The sequence below is a fragment of the Paroedura picta genome, chromosome 3, assembly GCF_049243985.1.
Source record: "Paroedura picta isolate Pp20150507F chromosome 3, Ppicta_v3.0, whole genome shotgun sequence".
NCBI classification, from domain to species: Eukaryota; Metazoa; Chordata; class Lepidosauria; order Squamata; family Gekkonidae; genus Paroedura; species Paroedura picta.
Genome location: NC_135371.1, coordinates 153,737,735 through 153,761,490, shown reverse-complemented (window position 1 = coordinate 153,761,490; position 23,756 = coordinate 153,737,735). Strand labels below are relative to the sequence as shown.

The 23,756-nt window shown below is 42.2% G+C and overlaps 1 protein-coding gene across 1 annotated transcript in view; it reads right to left on the bottom strand.

Annotated features, from left to right (window-relative positions):
• SUZ12 (SUZ12 polycomb repressive complex 2 subunit) overlaps nt 1-22,096 on the bottom strand; it is a 33,739-nt gene extending 11,643 nt beyond the window's left edge. The window contains exons 1-10 of the mRNA XM_077328733.1: nt 21,423-22,096; nt 19,722-19,768; nt 19,575-19,639; nt 16,562-16,630; nt 10,449-10,498; nt 7,999-8,084; nt 6,804-7,035; nt 4,443-4,545; nt 1,396-1,501; nt 680-857 (exon numbers count right to left, since the gene is read on the bottom strand). Of these exons, the coding sequence (XP_077184848.1) occupies nt 680-857; nt 1,396-1,501; nt 4,443-4,545; nt 6,804-7,035; nt 7,999-8,084; nt 10,449-10,498; nt 16,562-16,630; nt 19,575-19,639; nt 19,722-19,768; nt 21,423-21,780 (1,294 nt within the window). The 5' untranslated portion in view covers nt 21,781-22,096. The remainder of the gene's footprint in view (nt 1-679; nt 858-1,395; nt 1,502-4,442; nt 4,546-6,803; nt 7,036-7,998; nt 8,085-10,448; nt 10,499-16,561; nt 16,631-19,574; nt 19,640-19,721; nt 19,769-21,422) is intronic.
• Nucleotides 22,097-23,756: the final 1,660 nt, after the last annotated feature.

The window sequence follows — 23,756 nt, the reverse complement described above, 5'->3', positions numbered from 1 at the left end:
ATCAGATCTACAAAACAATAAATTAAAAGTAACATTCTGCTGCAGAAATTTTAAACAAGAGTTACAAATAAAGTAACAGTATGTTAAGCTGCTGACAATAGTTGTAGAAGACATCAGCCATCACATCACACTATATATAAAGCTCTATACAGAAAGACCTCGGAAGAGTGCCACAGCTGAAAGATGCTATCTTCTGCTCTTAGGGATTTCTCTACTGTTAGAATGCAGATTACGGCTTTTTTTACTGTTCTCAGAATGCAAGGAGGTACACACAGAAACACTTCCTCTGCTATAGCTAGTCACCAAGTGCTTTGTCATCTCCAGCACCATGAATTGGGCTGAGAAACAAACTGGAAGAGGTAAAGATGAGCCAGCTCCAGAATGGTAGGATCTCTGCCAGACAAGCAGGAACATTCTGACATAACAAGCTCACTTTTCCTCAATCAACCATAGATTGTTGATCAGCTTAATGCATTTCAGCGTAGTATAAATAAACTGGCCCCAACCCTGAAGAAATGCCATAAAAATCAGCATGCGCTGTATCAATCTGTCCGATTCCACATTAGCAGTTTGTCTGCAAGTCTTCAGAATGGTAAAGAGCTGCAACAAGAGAGCCACCTAAGGTAAGCAAGTGAGTGCTTGGATAATTGACATTTACCAACTTGAAGTGTTCACTTACCTATCGTCTGAGCAGGTTTAACGGAACTGGGCTTGTTTTCTTGAGGGAGACTTTCGGAATTCCGTGTTGCAAGGGGCTTGGCAATAGGAGCTGTGGGTTTATCACTTGCATCCCCTGTCCATCGAAGAGTAAACTGGAGCGTAGGTCCCTGAGAAAATGTTTCAAATGGAGGCAGCCTCTGAAATAAAAAACATACCTCTTGAGATTTTCACAGAAGGCATTTCAAGAAACATACAAGGGCACAAGGAGCTTGGAACTTTCTGACACCTTATCAGCCTTTCCCAACTCTGGGACAGTTAATGCCTGGGGTTGTAGAATATACACAAGTGGACATGAGGATCAGAGGTCTACACCGAGGAGGGTGAAGAGACTGACATCACTTGTCCTCTCAACTGTGTGAGGAAGAAGGCAGGGGTAATTTTGTCACCTTAAGCCTCTCAATCCTATGGCTATCAATCCACATGAGTCATGCCACTCCAAGAATCAACTATCCCAGGGTGAATTTGGACTACTGATTGGAGAAGTGTCGAGGGAAATACACATCTAACAGAATCTTCCACAGACCGAATCCAGTGCCCAGTCTCTTTTGCTGCAAAGAATGAAAGCTAGAAGAAGAGCTGCTACGTATTTTGAATACTGGAAACATATTCAAGGACCAATTTTCTTTATGTGGGTTTAAAGATGACTTTCTAAAAAAGCTACACAATGCCTCATACCTTTCCATCAAGTATAGTCTCCCATGTTGCTCTTTTCTTACTAACGGGACACTCTTCCATTTCTTGCATGGCAACTTCATATTCTCCATCAAGAAGTTGAAGTCGTCTGTTATATGGAAAAAGGGATACACATTTACTGATGTTCAGTTGTCACACTTTGACTGACAGGAGGCTGTCCCTGCCCAGAAAGGTAAAACCACCAGCCAGCTATTTCGCACCTGAGCCTATGAGACTGCTGCTTTAGCATCCAATCCCCTTTGTTTAGAGAGGGGATGGAATGTGCAAAGGAAGCACAGCAGCAGTCAGTTTTGGTCTGCCTCAACAAGAGAACAGAAAATATACCCAATGGTGAGGTCTGTCTCTGGTGATAAACAGACCTGGTACTCTTTAGCCCTGCGAAAGGGCAAACTGTTATGGGTGAAATCCTGTTTGGGTATCGAAGAATCCAACCTGTTCGACAATCAGTGAAAGCCTGATTGTAACCACAAGTGTGAAACAAAATTCAAGCCACAACCCAAAGCCACGACTAGCTTAAGTTCCTCAGACAGGCTTTTCCTGTGATCTGTGCTGATGAACACAGATCACAGGGGTGGCAGATTACATGGGATGAGCGATAGGGTTGTGAGTGTCCTGCAGAGTGCAGGGGGGGTGGACTAGATGACCCATGAGATCCCTTCCAACTCTATGATTCTATGGACTGATCTCTAAAGACAAACTGAACATAAATGTTCTTTTGTCAATTTTATATATCTCTTGCCTGTGATTTCTATGTTTACCACAAAGCATACCTCAACAGCAAACCCCAAATTCCAACTGTATCTTGTGATTGACGGGGAAATTTTATTTTGAAAGAGGCCAGTTCCCAAAACCTTAAGAGGCTGTGTAGATCTCCTCACCTGACTTACAGAAGACTGTCACATATATACCTTGATTTTATATAAGGTATTTTATTCTTCATATATATCTTGCTTGTAACCAAGGTCACATGTACCTGGTGTCTTATCAGGCTCTTTTTTTCTCCACAAGTCCCTTGTACATCCCTTACACCTGAAGGATGCAGCTGTCTCTTTGTGTGTTATTTAAGCGCTTTGCATGCACACAGTCCTTTTTGAATTTCAAATAGTTATTTTTTAAAGAAACATGTCTCACTTTTTAAAAGTGAGTCCTAGAAGTCCTCGAGCAGAGTCGCCTGAAACTCAACCCCTCCAAGACGGAGGTCCTGTGGCTGGGACGTAGGGGGCGGGAGCAGGAAGCGCGCTTACCCACCCTGGGAGGGACGCACCTTACCATCGCGTCCCAGGCCAGGAATTTGGGTGTGATCATTGATACCTCCCTGACCTTGGAGGCACAGGTCAAAAGAATAGCGGGCCAGGCATTTTTCCAGCTACGCCAGGCCCGACTACTAGCGCCCTACCTGTCCCCCGAACACCTGGCCACGGTGATCCATCAACGGTCACCTCCAGAATAGATTTCTGTAACTCGCTCTACGCGGGCCTTCCCTCGTTCTTGATCCGGAAACTTCAGCTAGTGCAAAATGCAGCTGCTAGGGTCCTAACTGGTACACCGTGGAGGGCCCACATCCAGCCGGTGCTGAGGCAGCTGCACTGGTTGTCAATTGCTGCCCGGATCCGGTTCAAGGTTCTGGTTCTAACCTTTAAGGCTATACGCGAGTTGGGACCCACATACCTGAGGGACCACCTATCGCCCTATGCCCCCCGCAGAGCCTTACGCTCTGCGGGAGAAAATCTGTTGGTCGTTCCCGGCCTGAGGGAAGCACGTCTGGCCTCGACCAGGGCCAGGGCCTTTTCGGTACCGGCCCCTGCCTGGTGGAATGAGCTCCCGGGAGAGCTGCGGGCCCTGCGGGATCTTTCATCGTTCCGCAGGGCCTGCAAGACAGAGCTCTTCCGCCAGGTTTACGGTTAAGACCAAGGCTAACATCTATGCCCCCCCCCCCCCGGGACTCGGGATTTGGGATTGGAGATGGGTACCACCAATACCCCCTCTCCATCTGCTAGTAGGGGAAAAGGGTAGTGGATTAGCCAATCTTGCCGGGTTAGCTTGCTAACTAATAATTGCTGTACTGTAGTTGTTTTAACTGGATTTTAATGGATTTTATGGGGTTTTAGAATGTTGTAACCCGCGAGCCGCAAGGGAGTGGTGGGCAATAAATCGAATAATAATAATAAGAAGAAGAAGAAGTCCAACCCTTGGGTCAACCAGCCTTTAGCTAGACATTATTAACCAACAAGAAACTGTATGTCTGTCCCGGGTATAGATTATAACATGTGAATGGTGGAGAAACAGTGGAAAAAAGTGGGGAAAAGCTCCCCTGCCATTTTTAAACCAAAAATCAGAAAGCTGGTGGTATTCTAAACAATAAGCAAATGAATAAATTGAATGCAATAGTCTCTTTTGGAATGAAGTAACATTTTAGTCATTCAAAATGTATAGTGTGAAGTAAGACAACATGAGCCGTGCTGGGCCCAGCGGCAGCCACATTAGGCATGCTACTGCAAAGATATTTATTTGCAGTCATTTAGACCAGTGGCCCTCAACATTTTCCAGGCTGGGGAACAGTCCGCGGGAGGGAGGGGAGAGGGAGGCTCGGGCACCGGTGCGGGAGCAAATGCACAAGCGCGGAGCTGCCGCACCTGAGTGTTTGCGCCTCCTTCTCCCCTGCCGTAACACGGCGCGCGCTATGCCAGAGCGATCGGCCAATGAACCGGCTGATTGCTCCCAGAGCAGTGAGCGCCACTCTACGGGGGGGGGGAGGGAGTCACACCCCCCCCATGGCCTTGTACCGAGGATTTTGTGGCCCGGTACCAGTCCGCAGCCCAGGGGTTGACGACCCCTGATTTAGACCAGTATAACTAGGCATGCTACTGATGCTGTGCCTAGCCTACCAGCAGCAGAGATGCATGTCTGGGAGTCACACTGGGTACAGGCCCATGAGAAAGTGAATCTGAATTAGTACAGAGGACAGAAATGAAGATGTAACTCAAAAATATTCTTGACATGTCACAGGAGAATCTTTAAAGAACAGTTACCTGTTTTTATCAAATACAGTCATTTGTGCCACAAAAGTCTTTTCCCCATCTTCACGATTGGATGAATTACGTTTTCTTCTAGCTGGAAGCTCCTCATTTACATCTGCATTTAACACATCAAAAATTCAAGTTACGGGGTATATACACGTTTACCGGTATGCTTCAGTAGTCATAGAGATGTTGAATTTAATTGATTTAATGGCACTGCTATTTTTAGAGACATCATGATCATGGGTAGAAGTTAAACTTCTCCCATCCCATTTTAATTTGGTTATGCAAATATGGCTAGAACATGTTTGGTAAAGAACTATTTCCAGTGATCCCTCTTCAGTGCTCAGCCATCTTGTGTGTGTGTGTTTAATCCCAGCCAAACATATAAACTGTTTAGTGCCCTGAATGAATGAATGAATGCTGAAGCAACAGTCCATTTGTAACAAGAGGCTTCACCACCACAAGAACAATTGTAGCTTTTAACCAACTTGATGGTCACCTAGTAGTATAGATGCAATGGATAAATATATCTTCTAAATTAGCCAAATAATCTCTGAGTTGTCTTATTGCCCTCAGGGAGTACAAAATACCAGAAACAGCTGAACAGAGAGGGAGAAGCAGAGACCTGACCAAGCTTCCATCAGCATTTGGGAGGGGAAAGATTGGGGTTGAGGATCACGTGACACAAGGTCTGCAACCCCTCAATCCCAATTATTCCGCACCAGGCTCAAGATCCAGGTACAATAGTCTAAAAATCCCAGGAGCAGGGAAATAAATGATTGGAAGAAAGGCATTTTCTCAAATTCTCATCAATTGGTGTGTTCTCCCCAAGTTTTTAAGTTGTGGGAGACACACATCGCTAAAGGTTTAGAATATCATGTAAAGGAGTGGATAGGAAATTAATCTCTTGATTATACAGAACAGAGACACTACACTGCTCAGATCTGGAAACAGGTGAGCAACTTACTGTTCAGTAGTCAGCACCATATGGCCCAATTATGAACAATGCTCGTCTTCTGAATTCCCACAGCTCTCCAGAAGTACATGTTATTTGCACTATTTCCTAATAGTCCACCTTCCTATTTATGATCCTGCCCTTCAAGGAAAGCTAATGACATAAGGACAGAATACCTGGACAAATATATCCTTGTATTCCACTGACCAGCTAATTAAAGGGCAATGTACTCACACTGGCAAAAAGATGGTGGAACATGAAGCTAGGGAAGACCAATGACAGTGGTAACTTACACGCATTTTAGAAAGCGGATGTGTAAATAAATTAGGAATTTCTTTCCTTTCAGAACCTGACTTTAAATACAGACATTAAATGCAGCTTTAGAAAAAAAAACACATTAAGCTCCTAAATACAAAAAAGTGATAAATCTAAATATCCATAGTAAACATTCCTTTGTAAGCAGTGGCCCCAACATGTGCATGGAAAATGCCTGCTGTTCTTGAGAAATACAGAGGAACAGGATATGGTTTTCACATTGGTTAGACCACAGCTGGATCACTGTTTGCAGTTCTGGAGGCTTTCCTTCAAAATGATGTGGACAAAATTGAGAAGGTGCAGAGGAGAGCGACAAGAATGATCTTGGATCTGGGGACTATGAGGAAAGGTTGAAAGAACTGGGGATGTTCAGCCTGGAGTAGGTTGAGAAAGAACATGGCTGCTCTGTTAAATATTTGAAAGGGTATCATAGGAGGGCAGGGAGCAGTTCCTGTTGGCAGCATAGGACCTGCAGTAATGGGTTTAAACTACATGTGGAATGGGATAGACTAGATATGAAGGGGGGAAAATTCATAGTAGTTCTGAAGCGGAATGGGTTTTCTGCCAATGGCTTCCAGCCTCCCATGGTGACACCTAGTTGGGCATGGGGGGGTGCTACTACTGGCTCCCAGCCTCCTGTGGCGAGCCCTAGTAAGGTGTGGGGGGCCTCCTGCCATCTCCCACCCTGCTTTTAAAGTGGGCTTAGCCCCTAATAAGCATATAAAACAGAAGCTTTTCAACAACTACAGCAGAAGCAGATATTCTCAGAAAACTGATACCACTTGATCTTTTTCCACAGTTGTTAGTCATGTTGTGTTGTGAATTGTTACTTGATAGATTGTTGTGATGTTCTAGTGAAATTTATGTTATAGATTGTTATAATGTTCCATGTAAATTTATGCAGTGTTCCATGGAAACCGCCCAGAGCCATAAAGAATGGGCGGTACAAGAATTCAAATAAATAAATAAATAAACAAATGAATAAACAAACAAATAAACAAATGAATAAACAAACAAATGAATGAATAAACAAACGAATAAATAAACAAATGAATAAATGAATGAACAAGAAGTTCCAAATAGATTTTATGCATGCTTACCAATGTTTTCATTAGTTTCACCATTAATCATTCCATTAAATTCTCTTCTTCCTGGACGTGTTACTCTGAATAGTAATGAATAAGACTTCACCATATGGCTGTTACTGGGTTCAAATTCATTGCTGGAAACTGCAAGTGATGGAAAGCTGCCTGGTTTCATTTGGTTGAGGTCTGGATTCAAAGGTACCTGCTTTTTACCAGTAGGAACCTGTCTTATGGGACAACTAACATCCTGTAGACAAAATAGAATTAAAAACATTTCAGTAATTCTGGAAAAGTGTTAAAACAACACCTTTAGAAGTTAAGAGTCCCAATTTATGAACATGTTATTATAACCAAAGTGTTAGAGAAGAATATTCATCTGATTATATCCAAACATAAGATCATCTATGTTTGGATAGCAATAGAATATGATTGATAGGATTAATCTTAAACCACCAAGAGTTTCTTACCAGAAAGCAAATTGTCCTGAACAGGTAAATGTTTAAAATGTAATCCAACAAGTCTACTGAAGTATGGTGAACTAACAGCATGGATTTAAAAGTAAAGTAGTATTTGCAAGTTAGATACATGCTGATAACATTTCATGCCATTTAAGAGTTTCAGAGGGTTCAAGGCAAAAGTCCAGACAAATTGTAATTAATTTAGTTCTCAGCTATATATGGTTACTTTAAAGCAGAAATATCCTTTTAAGTAAGAGGTTAAAAGCTTGGATCAGAAATTTAATAACAGAGCAGAAAAATGTATAAAGCAAATCAACAAAATATTATATTAAGCTTTAAGAGCATTTTGTCCATAGCTTACAATTCTGCCAGGCACAAATTAGATAAACAAAGCTAACCTTTTTTTTTTGGGGGGGGGGCTGCTTTCCAATGCGAGTATGAGCCCAGAGCTATTTTCCTGGGGTGACAGGTCCTATGCTCCCTCCCATCCCACTGCCAAACAGCTGATGAAGCCAGACACACTTGGGACTCAAGATCTCTCAGGGTACATTCTAGCTAAATTGGTTATTTGGTGCTGCTAACTTTCTGCCCCATGAGCCTTCCTTCAGTGCTCAAGTGCTGATGAGGAAGAAATCCCTCGTAAACTACCTTTAGAAAGCCAGCAAGTTACTGGTGATTCACAAACAGCTGTTTGGCAACTGCAATTAAAAAGAAAACATTACAGACTATAGAAAAGCATCCCTAAAGCTTACCTTCCGTTTCTTGTGGCAAACTTTTACGAGTAGTACTTCCAGAGTTACAGAATTTTGTTCGTTTTCCGAGTTTTGCAATGGCTTATCTAAAAAGGGGGAAAATTAAATTCTGAAAAGATAAGCACTCTACTCTGTGTATAGCAGGAAAACAATGCCCACTGCTATGTTATCTACCAGGACTAATGGCCCTACACAAGCACTCAGCAATAAATAGCAAAATCTTGATGCACTTTGGCAGTCTGCCACCTGCTTGCTCCTGTATGACTGGTTCTGCACTAGGGATATCATTTGGATTTGCATTTTTAAAGAGTCGACTTTTCCATCCATTTCCACACTAAAAATTGCTTCTTCAGGCGCAGTCCTGAATTGCCCCTTTGCTTGCCCCACAGAAAGGAATTCCAAGAAAACTGGTTTTCATTTTTTAAAGCAGGGGTCTAACAGTCTAATTCAAGGCTGCCCAATGTGGAAATGAGTGCATCTGGGTTTTCCCCCACACCTGTCATTTTTAGTTGTCTGGGAACATCCCTTTCTTCATAACCATAATTCCTCCCCCTCCCTAAAACACCTGTCTTTTTTAAAAAAGGGGTAATTGCATTACAATGCTATTTCTAATTTTTTAAAAAGCAGTCTTGCAGTCCCAGACAGTGTTATGATGTTATCACATTACAACATTGTAACACTGATGTGTAAGACTGCAGGACTAATTTTTCAAAAATTAGAAAGAGTGATATGTTATAACCCAGGGTGATTACATTCAGGACACTTTGGGGGGAAAGGGGGGAAATGATCAAGTGCGCAGAATGGTGGTGTTAAGGTGCACAAGAAAAACGAAGGTGCAAGCAGGCACCAATTTACAAAACACTTTTTTGAAAAGGAGAAGGGAGCAAAGCAAGATGGGAGGCTGCCTCCACTGGATTCAGTGCGGAAAGCATGTCGTAAAATTTCAGCCTCAGAAATAAGGGGAGGAAAGCCCAAAAGCAGAAAGGCTAGAATTGATTTGCAGCATCCAAAGGAAATTCAAAGCGAGGCTAAAACAAAGTATGCCTCCTAATGCAGACATGGTCTATGTGAGCTCATAGAATCATAGAGTTGGAAGAAACCATACCGGCCATCTAGTCCAACCCCCTGCTCAATGCAGGATCAGTCTAAAGAAGAGGTAGTCAAACTGCAGCCCTCCAGATGTCCATAGACTACAATTCCCATGAGCCCCTGCCAGCATTTGCTGGCAGCGGCTCATGGGAACTGTAGTCCATAGACATCTGGAGGGCTGCAGTTTGACTACCCCTGCCCTAAAGCATCAATAAGTGGTTGTCCAGCCACTGATTAAGGACTGCCTATAAAGGGGAGATCACTACCTCCTTAGGCAGCCGATTCCATTGCTGAACTACCCTGACAGTGAATTTCCCATGCCAAGTTGCCCTAGAGTTTCACTCAGAGTTGAGGAGAAACCCTTTGTTTGAATAGCACGTCCAAATACCTAAAATTAATAAGCTGCACTTAATTGCCTTTCCCTTCTTTCTCCCACTGCCTTTTTTTCTTTAGCTCAGGAAACCGTTTTTTACAGACACTTTTGAACTGTCAACTTACTGTCTAATTTTATAATACATAGCTGATGAACAACCTAGTTCTTAAAGATCTCTGCCTGTATATTTCCTATTAGGATTATTGAGGCAGCAACACTAATGTTTAAATATGTATATATTTAGAAAGTTAACATAAGGCAAATTTATCAAGTGATCCCCCTATCCGTTTTAGTTCTTCATTGTTAACCCCAGAGTCATTTATTGAAACAGCAGATAACAGCAGATAATCAATTACGTATAAACAGAAACTTATTTAGACAACTCCATCACATAAGATTTAGAATACTATAAAACTTTGGGACTATATGCTATTATGTCTTAACCATAAGGGAAAGATTTTATAATACAAATAGCCCAAAACAGTCAACCCAATAGAAGACTAGATGGAAGTCCATGAGCCCCAGGGCCAGGGGAATAATATAGGCCACAAAAAGTTTAGAAATCTTATACTGAGCATAATAAGAATAAGCTCGAAGAATTAAAGTTTTTTAAGCCATGAAATCACTATCAATTTTCCAGTCTGTGTCATTTCCTCAGCAGCCTTAACTTTAATATAACACAAACAACTCTATAACACAAGGAACAATTTCTCATTAAGACCCATGCAATTAATATAAACAAGGGAAACATTTAATGATATAATTACTTGATAACCTCAAATGTAATGACTAATTTATGAAATTATGGGATTCATTCTGAATTTTTACATCACTTCAATGACAGGAGAAGAATATCACATTAGATATAGAAGGAATTGCTAGGCTCTGTATGCCTTTTCTATTTGTTTTAAATCTTAACATACAGCTGATAGTGTTCCCCTCTTTTAGCGCCATTCATTGACAAAAGATTAAACAGTGAAATACATACCATTTTTATGGAAGAATCCAGTAAAGGTGAGTTGCAGATGTGCAGACAAACTAAATTAAGGAAACAAACTTAAATTTACTGTTTTGAACACAGAACATTCTGTTTACAACTCTTCAGTTATTTACTTTACACACTTCTGCAAACAAAACACATAGAGAAGCATTGATCTTTCCTGCTAACAGAACACCATGGTAAGAAATCAAGCAGTAATACTTACGTGCTCATGTTAAAGGCAACCAAGACAATGTTACAACCAATCATCACCTTCTATTTGTTCTGGTACGGTCCAAGGCTGATATAAACTGGGAGCACAGAAGTTTATACATTGGCTATGCAACAAGGATGGGGCTGCTTTTCCCAAGAGACTCACCAAACGTGAACTTTTCTTATGCACTGAAAGACCTTTACACTTGAAATGTCTATTTGTTCCTGGAGTTCAGCCATTCACAAGAGTGGCGTTTTAACATCTGTTTGGTTAGCCCCTTTGATCTAACAGCAAATTACAAATTACACATTTAAAGAAATTTAACACTAACAATTTTAATTACTGATGCAAATAAAAATTTCCCTCTGTACTTCATGTATTTCCTGAACAGAGGCAAGTGATTTACAACTATATACAAGCATTATACTATCCGGGAGACAATCCAAAACTTCTGCTCATGCAACCTTGCACCTCAGAATCTGGGAGACAAAAATGGGCATTTGCAAAATTAATGACTTAGATCCTAAGCTGTATTTCCACTTCTGTTCCTCTTTGTCCATTCTGAAGGCAGTCTTCTGCTATGGAGCATACTTCTCTGGTGCTGGGCTCTTCTCATCATGCAAAGCTAGTCTTTCACTGGGCTGAATAGTGCCTAACGCCAGATAAATTCTTAACACTGGAGGACCACCTTTGCAGTAAGATTAAGCAAGCACACAGGAAAGCAATGCTTAGGACTGGAAGCTCTGTTTTTCTCAACTGTACACCTGCAAGGACACTTTCCTCCATGGGGAAAACAGGCAGGTTAAGATTTATTGCTGAACCAGGTCCAGGACTTTCTAGAAGGAAAGCTCAATGGTTACAGGGCAAACTGGATTTTTAAAAAATCTGTCTGCTAATATTTGGTTCAACGGATGAAAAAGGCTCTTTTGTTAGCTGACAAGAGAGGTAGGATGCCACTGTAAAGAATGCTCAGCCCCTTTGCTTGATAGAGGTAGCCAAGCATTATTACAACTTGAAAACAAAGATTTAAAGTTTGTTAGAAGGCATAAAAAGGAGCCCTATCGCACAGGTAGGCTCAGGGTATAATACTGTTGAGATATAGGATGCCTTCTTTTGAATTCCAGACCAGTGCATAATGGGCCATATTGCCCAAATGTGAAATACAGCAGTCATGTCAATTTTAATAACTGCCCCAGAATGGCAGATTTTCCAGCTCTCACCAAGATTCTCTCCCTACTCAGAAAAACAGCATTTACTCGATGTGTTTGCTTATTAAGATGCTTGTAAATTTATTTTAAGGAATTCTATACATTTTGTTTTCAGGTTTTAAACAAGATTATAAACCAATTTAAGGTTTTTTGGGGGTATTTCTAAATCACGGATTTATCTTCACTGTGTGCCTAACTTTTCTCAATACTTTAACCTTCAGGAAGAAGTCTTAAATGTTTACTTAGGATAGATGAAAGCACCTGCTTAAACACCAGTTTGTCTATTATAATTTTAATGTAGCTGTCATTTCTTGATAGCCATTTGTATAGAAACAGGAAGCAATTTGTTCTTCCAAAAGGATGAGATCTTAAAAACACTGACAAAAGGGTATTATAGGCAGCTATTCAGATTTTAACTTTTAGGAAGAAAAGTTTGCACAGAACAACATGGATCATTTGGATGCATCATGAGATACTACACAAGTCACACGCTACTCATTGATATATGGACATAAACTGATATCTATACTGGTATCTATATTTCCCTCAAGATGTTTGCAAGTTAATGAATCAATGCATTCCGATTTGCAGTGCAAAGTGTCTGAGACTGTACACATCAATCTGCAAATTAAATGGTGACTGCCAGTCTGCATGTTTAACTCAATATCCAACAAGAAAGTATGCATAGAGGGTTGTTTCAGTGTACTGACCTCTCTTGTAAGATCAAAGCAAGTACCTGATACTGACAGTAAAGAAATGGGCTAAATAGGGCAATAAAATGAACAGCAATATAGGGGAGATGCTGGCTAATGATACAATTAATGTTAAGAAGAGTAGCAGCATGTTGTGGACGGAATCATGCTTCCTTCCAGCAACAAGTTTAAAGCTAAGAAAAAAATATCTGATCCATACCTACAAACTAGATGCATAGATCACACTGGAGATGACGTTCATTGATATACTTGGTTAAAGGATACTGGGTAGAGATCTTTGGAAAGACAGCTATGCTTGAGAGCCTGGACAGCTGCTATTCTAAGTATATCACAGTCAGCTAGATGCAGCAATATTATGATTTGTTATAGGCAGATTCATATGACACTCAGCACTTTTCACCGCATTTGGGTTGTGTGTTAGCACTAGCCCTTCCCAAGAACAAGAGATGGCCTTTTTGTTGCAGTACCTTATCACTGTTAAAAAGAACCCCAGCTAAAATGGCACCAAAAAAGACCATTCTTATTATTGCAGGCTGTTGTGCTTTAAAGTTTAGCTGCCTTTTATTTCTATCTCTTACAAAGTATACAAAGATTAGTATAGGACAAGCAAATGAGATTGGAAGCTTATTTTAGACAATATAAATGTGTTGCACTTGACACATTTTTGAGAAAACTCCCATTCCCAATAGCCTCTCTGTGCCCAGCAAACACTTGTCAAAGTACATGAGGGGCTGCTACAGAGATAGCCACTTTGCAAAATGTTTAACACCTAGAGTTCCAGCCCATTGTTAATGAAACCCTTGAGATATATTTTGAAATGTCCCACTATTTATGCCCCAAAACAAAATTATGGAAGAGCAAATAAAAACTAGGTAAAAGTGAAGTTAATATACAGAGAGCCTTGAAGAAAATGTTAAAGTATTATATAAAGTGCATAGAAACCGACTTAATTCATTTTAGCAGGGGAATGAATCGTGGGAATATGAATACTAGATGAGGTAGATCTGGAATGAGCTTGATTCATTCTCTGTTATGTGTATTTAAGCTTGGACATGACCAAGAGTACAAATCTTTTAGCAAGAGCCAAAAGGGGCTCATGGCCCATAGCCTATAGCTTTGAACCAGACCAGTGGATTCATGGTCAGTCGAGAATCTCTGCTGCATTTTTAACTTTGTCGGGTTAAATGATATATTTGTGTTTCCTTGTAAACCATTTTGAATCTTCAGTATGAAGCTAAATAGAACAGAAGAATTTAATTCCCGAAAGATCCATACAAGTGCAATTTCTGCCCACCTTCTAGTAGAAGATAGTCCAGTCATTGGGGGGGGGGGATCCTAAATTTGGGGGGAGGGGCAGTCAGTTTTTATTACATTTACAAAAAGAATCATTCTCCTTCACTCCAGGACCCATCTGCGTCCAGCTGGCATTGAGGTAGTAACCTTTCTTACTATTTAAAACTTACTATAAATGATAAATGTAACAGAATGTTAACTTCTCAAAAAACTGAGACTTTGTTTCTATCACAATGAGATCCAGGTTCTTTGGTGGGATGTAAGATACAAAAGGGTGAAAGGCCACCAGCTGTCTAATCATAAAATGAATCTTAGTGCCAGGCCTCATCACTTCTCCTAAGCCCTGTTTCTGTCTGAGAACAGCTGACATCTTCAGTATGTTAATAACACCTCATTCCATGTCCCCAACCACTTCCTCTAAAAATTTCATGTGGACATATGGGATAAGGTGGAACTTTGTGACATAAGACAGAACAACACTACTGTCTAGAGCAGGGATAGTCAAACTGTGGCCCTCCAGATGTCCATGGACTACAATTCCCATGAGCCCCTGCCAGCATTTGCTGGCAGGGGCTCATGGGAATTGTAGTCCGTGAACATCTGGAGGGCCACAGTTTGACTACCCCTGGTCTAGAGCAAGGTTTCTCAACCAGGGTTTTGTGAAATCCGGGGGTTTCATGGGGGACCTCTCAGGATTTCATGAACTTGGGAGGGAAAAAATAAAATATTTTAAACTGATTTTTTAAAATCTCCTGTTAAATGACCATATATGGTCATGCTAACCCACCCTCCCTCACAAAATGGCTAGTGATTGGCCTGAAGAGGGTGGGAAGAGATGATGCCTGAGCCATAAACATCCTTGCTGGCTGAGGCTTGTTGCACATAGAGTGACTGGGTTTTATTAGCAATCTCATGCACACTGCAAACAAATGACTTCCATGGGCATAGCAGGGAGGCGTGACATGATGACATAATATCCGGAGTCTCTCAAAGCCTGAAAAATGTTTCAGGGATTTCTCAATAGTAAAAATGTTGAGAAACTCTGGTCTAGAATCTACATGCTAGGTAGAAACAGATCTAGAAGGTTACCTGAAAGAAACAAACTGAGTTACTATCACATGCTCAAGCACTTTGCCCAAGAATAAAAGGAACCATCACTGGGTGATACTTACATTGGTCAAACAAGGCTTTAAAGAGTCACCTTACCACTGCTGCTTACTGCCTGGACCTATACAATTGGGAGGTTTGCTTGGTCTCAACCAGGAACAGGGCCTTCTTGGTCCTAGCCCCGACCTGGTGGAATGAGGTCCTGGAAGACCTGAGGGCCATGCAGCAGCTTTCACAGTTCCACAGGGCCTGTAAAACAAAGCTCTTCCACCAGGTCTTTGGTTGAGTCTGGGGTGCAGAAGATCAGAGGGACAGGCACCCAAGTTCATCCTTGAGGCACTGGGTATGGGAGGGTTTATTTTTTTTTGGGGGGGGAGACTTTATGCTGCCATTGGGTTCTTAGTAACTGTGGGTTTTAATTGGGGTGTAGATGTTATATTTTATGATTGTGGGTTTTATGCTCCATGATTGTAACCCAGTGTAAGACAGTTCCCCAATAGCAGTGGGAAACAAATCTAAAAAACAAACAAATCATGAATATCAAGTATCTAGTAAGCAAGTGGTAAGCCAAGCTGAAATTCATTCAAGTACTTGCAAATGGAAAAGACAGGTTTAAATTTCAGATTTGTAATTAAAATGATATCTAAGTAAGAGAGCACATAAACTAAGTATTGCATGAATAAAACACAAGGTAACTGAGTAACAGACAAGTTCTTAATAGTACTTTCTGCCACTATAGAACAGCAGACCTCAATATTGGATGTAAGCCTTCCTTCAATTCTACTCTATCCATTACGCCTGCTGCTTCTGTAACCAAGTTGCTGAATGCTGTATGTTTAGAAAATGCGTAACTTTGGCAAGATCCCCAGGCATGTCAATAGTGAAATGCACTGAAATCTACCAGGGCAATCCTTATCCATCAGACACTAGGGTTAGTTCATCCTAAATAACTCCGCCACTGCAGAGGTTAGAAGAGGATTCCTTCTTATACCCCACTTTTCTCTACATTGAATCTCAAAGCAGTTTAGAATTGCATTGTCTTCCCCTCCCTACAATAAGTACCTTGTGAGGTTGATGGGGCCAAGAGTGTTCTGAGAGAACCATGACTGGCTCAAGGTAACCCAGCAGGCCTGAAGTGGAGTAGTGGGGAGTCAAATTCAGTTTTTCAGATTACAATGCACTGCTCTTGACCACTTTACCATGATAGTTACGCATTCCTTATAGCCAGGCAGTGACTAATTCTTGATAATAAAAAGTCCAATGTGTGGCATTGCCATGTATAAATTACCTGTACTAAGATGCCCCTTGGCAGTTTCAGGGATCACAAAATCCTAAACTGCACCAGATAAAAGAGGTTCAGAATGGTTGCTGAAGTTCCCTAGTACAAATAAACAAACCCGGGTGTCTTCAGCATCTAGTCTGAGACCATCTCTACTAGATCATCAGAAGCCAGACAATATGGGTAGTGGTAACCCAACAGGATCCCCAATCTGTCACTGGACCCTACTACTAGATACATACATTTGAAATTTGCCATCTGCTGGACATGGCACCTGAAAAGTTAGAACATGAATGTTAATAAATTACCTTTGCAAATCATGTTCTCCCTTCATTTTCTCTACCTTCGTCAACATCTCATCTACTTTGAATGTTTTCCTGTAATAAACATATAAATTAATTTTTCATTATGTAGCACAATTATTTTTCATAAAGATTTCTAAGAATAACTTTGCAGTCCTAAAACTATCGCAGTCACTTGGAGGTCTATGCAAGTGAAACGTTTTTTCAGTTTTGCATACAAACTTGGATCTGTTTTAGATCAAAGTTATCAAAAAGTCATGTAATTTTAAACTCTGTATTTGTTAATCTTAAAATCCCACTATATAATACAGATAATTATATTTCTTATAAGATTACAATAAAAGAAAAGAAAATGGATTGGAATGTACAAGTCTGCATGAGAATTCCAGACAATGCTTTCCAGGGATGTTTACATAATAGAGAAATTAGGTTCAGATGACAGCAGTTCTATGAATGTAGAATACACAGCTTCTCAGCACTATTAAGTAGAAGTGCAATCAGTAAAATTAAAGGAGGTGCTGGGTACTATGATCAGTAAATTTATTCTAATTGCAAACAAAATCTCTTTGCAATATATTGCACTCTAAACCAAGTCACAAATAATCCAACATCCTGATATGCTCAATAGTTTTTTGACGTTTATTAGAAATGATAATGATGAACTAAGAGCATTATAACTCAAACTAGTATCAAAGCCCATTCTAAAAATGGGCTTTGGAAGGGGCGGCAGGCAGGAGGGAGGCCGTGGCTCCCTTTGGCCTGGCAAGTGCTCTCGCCATGGTGAGAGCACTTCCCGGGCTAAAGGGAGTGGGAAGCTCCCTCCCAGGCGGCGACAGGGCTCTGTGGCTTGCAGGGAGGCTGCAAACTCCCCTCCACCCGGCTCCCTCCCAGCAGGAGCGCACCTGTGAGCTGCAAAGCCCTGTTGCTGCCTCTCTACTCATGGGCGACAATGGAGGCCACAGCCACAAGGCTTCTAGCAGGCAAGGAGGGAGGGTGGGAGCTGGAGGGCTGATCAGGGTGGACCTGGATAAACAGGACCCTGGATAGTCTCCTCCCAGGAGGCTGTTTCCCAAATATATAAGGGAGCGAAATAGTGTTAAGAATATTTTTGTTTTTTAGACCTTACAGAAGGTACATCCCTAAGAATCACCTAAAAGAATAACATTGTAGAGTCAAAAGAACAATTATGTTTTTAGTCCTACATCATACTGCATGCAATACAATCTGCCTGCAACAGTTCCTATACAAACCATGTTCAAATTCTTACCTAGCTATATTTACTGACTTAAATATATTTCTACAACTCAGCTTAAAAGTACTTTGACATAATTTTGACATAGATTCATTCACAGAATTTATACTGCAATTAGTCCCACATAGATACCCTAGTCTTTTACAGCACAGATTGGAAAAACAGAACAAAACAAGGAACCAATTTTTCCAGTTCCCAGAGCTTCACAACCTGGTATCTTTGTGCCAAAGGCTTACCTAAGCAAGTGACTACTTGCAAACATAGCTAAGTAATACAGTTAAGAATTTAAACCATAATCAAATACGGTATTTAACCAATAGCTGAAATATAGAAAAATCTAGTTCCATGTTCATTCATTGCACTAAAGCGAAAGATGCATGCGACACACAATATGCCAATGAAGATTTTTACTAACAAAACAAAGGCATAGACATTACAAAAGTGTGCAAAAATTACTTCAAAGGAACACAGGACAAATTTTAAGCAGGTAGCCTTCCAAGTCCACAACTATTCTCTACCACTATCCAATATCCATAGGGGTCAATAGACCACTACAGATTTTGGGTGTTACTGAAGATGAAACCACAGAATCAGAGCTGCATAATCATAATCTTAAGGCACAATCAATTTGCCTGCACAAAAACACTACAGCATTAGTTACACTTAACTTTTCTAACATTATTTAACATTTCTAAATTAATTCTCAAAAATCTCCAATTAAATTTGCCTGGATAACTAAATAAATTTCTGGTTATATTTCTTAAATTCATATTCTTGCTTTACATCTGTGGTCACAGAGAAGAGTTAAATTTAAAGGTCAGAACAGTAGCTCCTTTACATACTTAAAGAATATATGGAATACTCCTCACATGAAGGGGATAATTTCTTCAAGCTTACTCTTTAAATCCATACTTGCTCTTCATTACCTCTGAACTCAGTCAAGTTTTAAGTGGGTAGCTGTGTTGGTCTGAAGCAGCAGAACAAATTTCCTTAAATAAAATTTTGTTGGTCTTAAAGGTGCCAATGGACTCTAGGTTTCTTCAGTCAAGGTTTATCGGCCTCATAAAAGCCAGTGCCTAAAATGCATACTACATTTCTTCTTGACTCAAACAATGTCTTGCACTTCTAATGCCCCTCAAGTTGAAGTTACAAGATTAATCTTATTCCAAATAAACACTATAACATGTTGCAAGGTTTCAAAGCTTTAGATTTTTTCATCTCAAAATCAAATGATGGGCAGCTAGAGTTATAAACATCAATCTTTCACACTGTTTTCTGCATTGTTATAGACAATTCCTGCCATTAGTACAAAAAATCCACTGTCCCTAGGATGTTGCAGCTCAGGCACAAGAATTAAATGATATTCAGTATTCCTTGTTAATCAGCAACTGTTTTGAAGTACAGCTGAGGTTATTATATTGAATTTTGTATTTCTGATATTTGGTTTGTGTTGTTGTGTTTAACATCTTCGCCAACATACAGTTGTCAACACTTTTCATTGCTGAATACCAACAAAGCACATTTCCAAATAACTGCCACTTCCAGTTTCACAGTTCACACCATACAAGTAAGTCAGGACACATGACATATGTCAATTCCCCCCATTGCATAAATACAACAATCACATGGAAGATCACAAAAATTCTGAATCCAGTTATAGAAATTGTGACATTTCATCTCATACACTGGTAGCTGCATACTATTGTGATTCCTTTGGATAAAGGGGGGAGGGGGCTTCAGCATGCCCTTTTTAAAGAGTGAAGTTACCTTTTGATATTTGTTCGGGAGTTTCTATGGGACATGTAAGTCAAAGTCCTGTGCAAGAATATTGGCTGCAATAGAAAAGGGAAAGTCCATCAAACATTGCCATTAAGGATTGTCTACAACTAAAAGCAAAGATTAAAAATTACTCACAGCTATAAGATTGCGGGTACGTAGGAATCTATATATCTGTGTAGGTTCTGTGAGAGAAAAACAAGCAGCCAATTTGATACTTATGTTACTTTTCCAACAAGTACATTACTTCTGAATATACAATTTTCTTCACTCAATCACCTCAACTATCAAGAGAAGCATTTTTTACAATATCCTATAAACTGCTGCTGCCTTGAATTATGTTTACTGTGTAACATCACCAGCTATTCACAAATGGGGTACATCATGGTATATTTGATAAATCAAGATAGATACCTTTAACATATAACAGTATGGCCAATACATTAGGCTTATAGTATCATTTTATACAGATGATGATTTAGAGATGAAGCTCATTGTGTTAAAATTCGATCCTAGTTTTCTGGCACTGACTTTTGATTTGAATAACCAAGAGGAACAGCACCAAATCTTGTATACATTTTTAAATTACATTTGTGAGTACAGATTCTTTTGATGGAATGTTTGTGCACTTGAATATTAAATACCAACACACTGGGATGAGTGGGGGCATTAATAGTAACTTACTCAAGATGTACCGCTTGTACAGTAAACTGCCTAGTTACAACTCAGCCCTTCTTAAAAAGCCTCTTAAATCCAAGTACAATAAAACAGCCTCTCAAATACTTGAGCAAAACAGGCTTATCACACGCTGAATCGATGATGCCCTTACCCTCCAAAGCCATCAACTTCCAAATCTAGTCCCATAAGCCATATTAAATGCATTACTACAGAATTTCAGCATACAAGATTTTTCTGTCATAAGGAACAAATACATTTTTGGACTGTTCTACAGGCAACTACACTGCCGACTTTCCACAATACAATTATGTTACTTTTTTATTATCAAACAAAATCTGTCGGAACTGGACTGTGAACCTTTTCAAGTTTAAACACACTCCAAGCAAATGAAACATGTAAAACAACAATATATTGAACAACCTTACCACCAGCATTTATTGGGCTCACTTAATTTTCCTCCCAACTCTCCAACCCAACACTTGGTCAAGATGCATCTTAAATGCATCTTAAATGTGAAATTCACAACTTTCTCCTATGGAGGCAATCACAGTAAGGCAGCATAAGCCCCCTTTCATTTAGACTTTTAATTGTTATGTGATTTCCAAGGCTCAACATGAAAATGACAGAACAGTCCATGAAGATCAGGTTTCCGAAAACATATTGAGCTCTCTTCCGAAAGGAACTCTCAAAGGTACAAAAAGAGAGAGAGATTCAAAACAACAAAGTATCATCTTACAGGGTCTCGGCGGCTTCGAGTGGGAAGGAACCCCCCAAGCGCAACCGGAGCAAGAGGCGCAATCTCTGTGCCTCGCAGAAACGACGGCGAGGGAGTGCACGGCAGCCCCTCTTTAACGAAACAATTAATAAGGCACCGATCTCCCCAGGCCCCCATCCCCGCGGGCTGACAACTCTGACACAGAAACAACAGCCCTGCCTCCAGGGCCGCCCCCCCCCCATTGCCAACTCCCCGGAAAGGTTCGCATCGCCCACACGGGGCTGGAAAGGTCCCTTCGCCGCATCCCCACAATGAAAGGTGCCTTCGCCGCATCCCCAATGCCGCTCCGCCACCCCACCCCCCGCCCATCCCGCCGAACCGCGGGAGGAAGGGATTTGTTCGCCCGCGCCCCCTCCCTCCCTCCCTCCCCCGCGCCCCAAGCTCACTCTCGAAGGCCTGAAGGAAGAGCTCGTGGTCGGCCTGGATCTGCTCCATCTTCGGCTTCTTCACCGGCGGGAGGGCCGCAGCCGAGGCGGCCGCCGCTGAGGACGCCGACGAGCCCCCGCCACCGGCGCCGCCAGAATAGCCGCTGCCGCCGCCCCCGCCGCCGCCTGCAGCAGCGCCGCCGGATTTGCCGCCCGGGGTGGCGGCTGAGGTCGAGCCGCCGAACCCCCCCGCAGCACCCACCCCGCCTCCTCCTGCGGCCGCGGGGGTGGCGGCGACGGCGCCTCCCCCTCCGCTGGGAGCCGCCGAGCTGGGCCCCGCGCCGCCGCCACCGCCGCCGCCGTGCTTCTGAGGGGCCATGAGGGCCTCTTGGCCGGGGCGGGAGGGGAGCGGAGACCGGCGGGAAGCGGGGGAGGCGAGGGGGCCCGAGGCAAGGCGAGCCGAGGAGGAAGTGGACGCGCCGCACTTCAACTCCTCTAAGTCTCCCCTCTCCGTTCTCCTCAAGCGCCCTCTCTACCCAGCCAAACCCGACGGCAGCGCCGCCGCTCCCGCCCCCTCCGCCGCGCGGCGATTGGCGCCCGCGATGGCGCCGTGCCGCCTCATTGGCCGCCGGAGAGCCCGCCCAGGCGTGACGCGAGCGAAGGCTCTGCAAGAGTTTGGTTGGACCGCGCGCTTCACCGCTGGGAGCTTTCCTCGCGCCCCCCCCCCTCCCTCGCCTTCCTCCTTTGAACTGAATTCGCGGGAAAGCGGCGCCGCTCCTCCTCTTCCCTCCCCACGCTTGCGCTGCCGAAGGGCACGATGGGAGAGGATTCTTCGTCAAACCAACGACTCGGGTTCGGCTCCCTCGGAGAGCGCGAGGGAGCCCGCCCGCCTGAGATTGACAGCTCCCAACCGCCAGTCCGGGTTTTGTGGATTCCTCCCCCCCCCCTCCCTCGACCCCGCCACTCATGAAAGGAGTCCGCGCGCGGGAACCGACGACGGCAGACAAACCAGCCCGCGAGCTCTTGCCCATGCTGCAGAACAGGGAGGGGGGGTCTGCTTGTGGGGCATCCCTGGGGATCGCAGCCGAGGGAATGAACCCTTTGAATGCTCTTGTACCTCAGCGAGGGAGAAGGCGCTGGCTCAGCATCCTTCCCTTGCTGGGCTAGTTTTCTGTTTGCAGGGAGCTGGTAGATGCTGAGGTTCAAGAGCATTCCGATGCAGTCTCCCTCACCTGCAATCTGAAGTGGTACAGGCCATTATGCCGCCTTATTGTCGTGCCTGTGTCACGCTTGGTCTACAAGAGAGGCAGAGTCCAGGAAGTTTACTATAAAGACTGAGTCTTGTAGCACCTCACAAAAATTTATTCAAGGCATGAGGTTTCATGTGCAGGCACACTTCCTCGGGTCAAAAGGAACAAGAATCATAAGAGTACAGATATATAAAAGGTAAATGAGTGACAAATTAGTAAACGGTGTCATAGTATCCAAAATATGCCATGATAATTCCTTAGACTTATTTTTTGTTTGCTACTTCAGACCAACACAGCTCCCCATTTGAATCTATCAGAATAGAACGACCTTGCTGGGGGTGGGTGGGTTATTTGTTCCTCTCCACATGTAAAATCTTCCTGCGCAGAGAAATGAAGAAAAAGATCTAGCCTGGCACTTTGTGTGTAGATATCATTTTCTATGAGGATTTATTAGTGTTAAAGGAATACAAAAAAGTCAAAAAGGAGTGTGCTCCATTCTGCCATCCAAGCATCTTTTCTCTTCCATCATACTGTCTGTACACTGGGCCTCAGAAGCAGGAAATAATGGAGTGTACTGGGGAGAGGAAGCCTTATGGAGGGTCTGATTTAATCCTTTCAACTTTACTCATAACCTTCCAGACCTGAAAGGTGGCAGTGACATATTTTGAAACAATATAATATTCTTTTGAGAGGAAGCCCAGGGAGCAGACAAAACAGCTACACGTTCCGGAAGTACAATGTGAATAGCCTTTCTTATAGCTGTATGTTACTGGATTTAGCTATGTGATTTTCTTTTATGTACAAGGGGCATGGATATAGTTATAAATAATAGTTACCTAGCTCAAGGTGGCTTACAAAATCCATCAAAGTACAACAAAATAATACATCCAAGGTGGGACTAGGCAAAAACTGGCACAGATACAAATAACATTTAAACCCAACAGCCATATATTGCTGGTTTCTGCAAGGATGAGTCTTTGTATGGGTGAACATAGTGGAGGGAGCTGGAAACTAGGCGGAAATAATCATATGCTGGATCCAGGCACAATGGAGAGGTGCCTAACAACTGCCTCTTTTCGACAGCCTCCACAGTGGACCTCTTAGT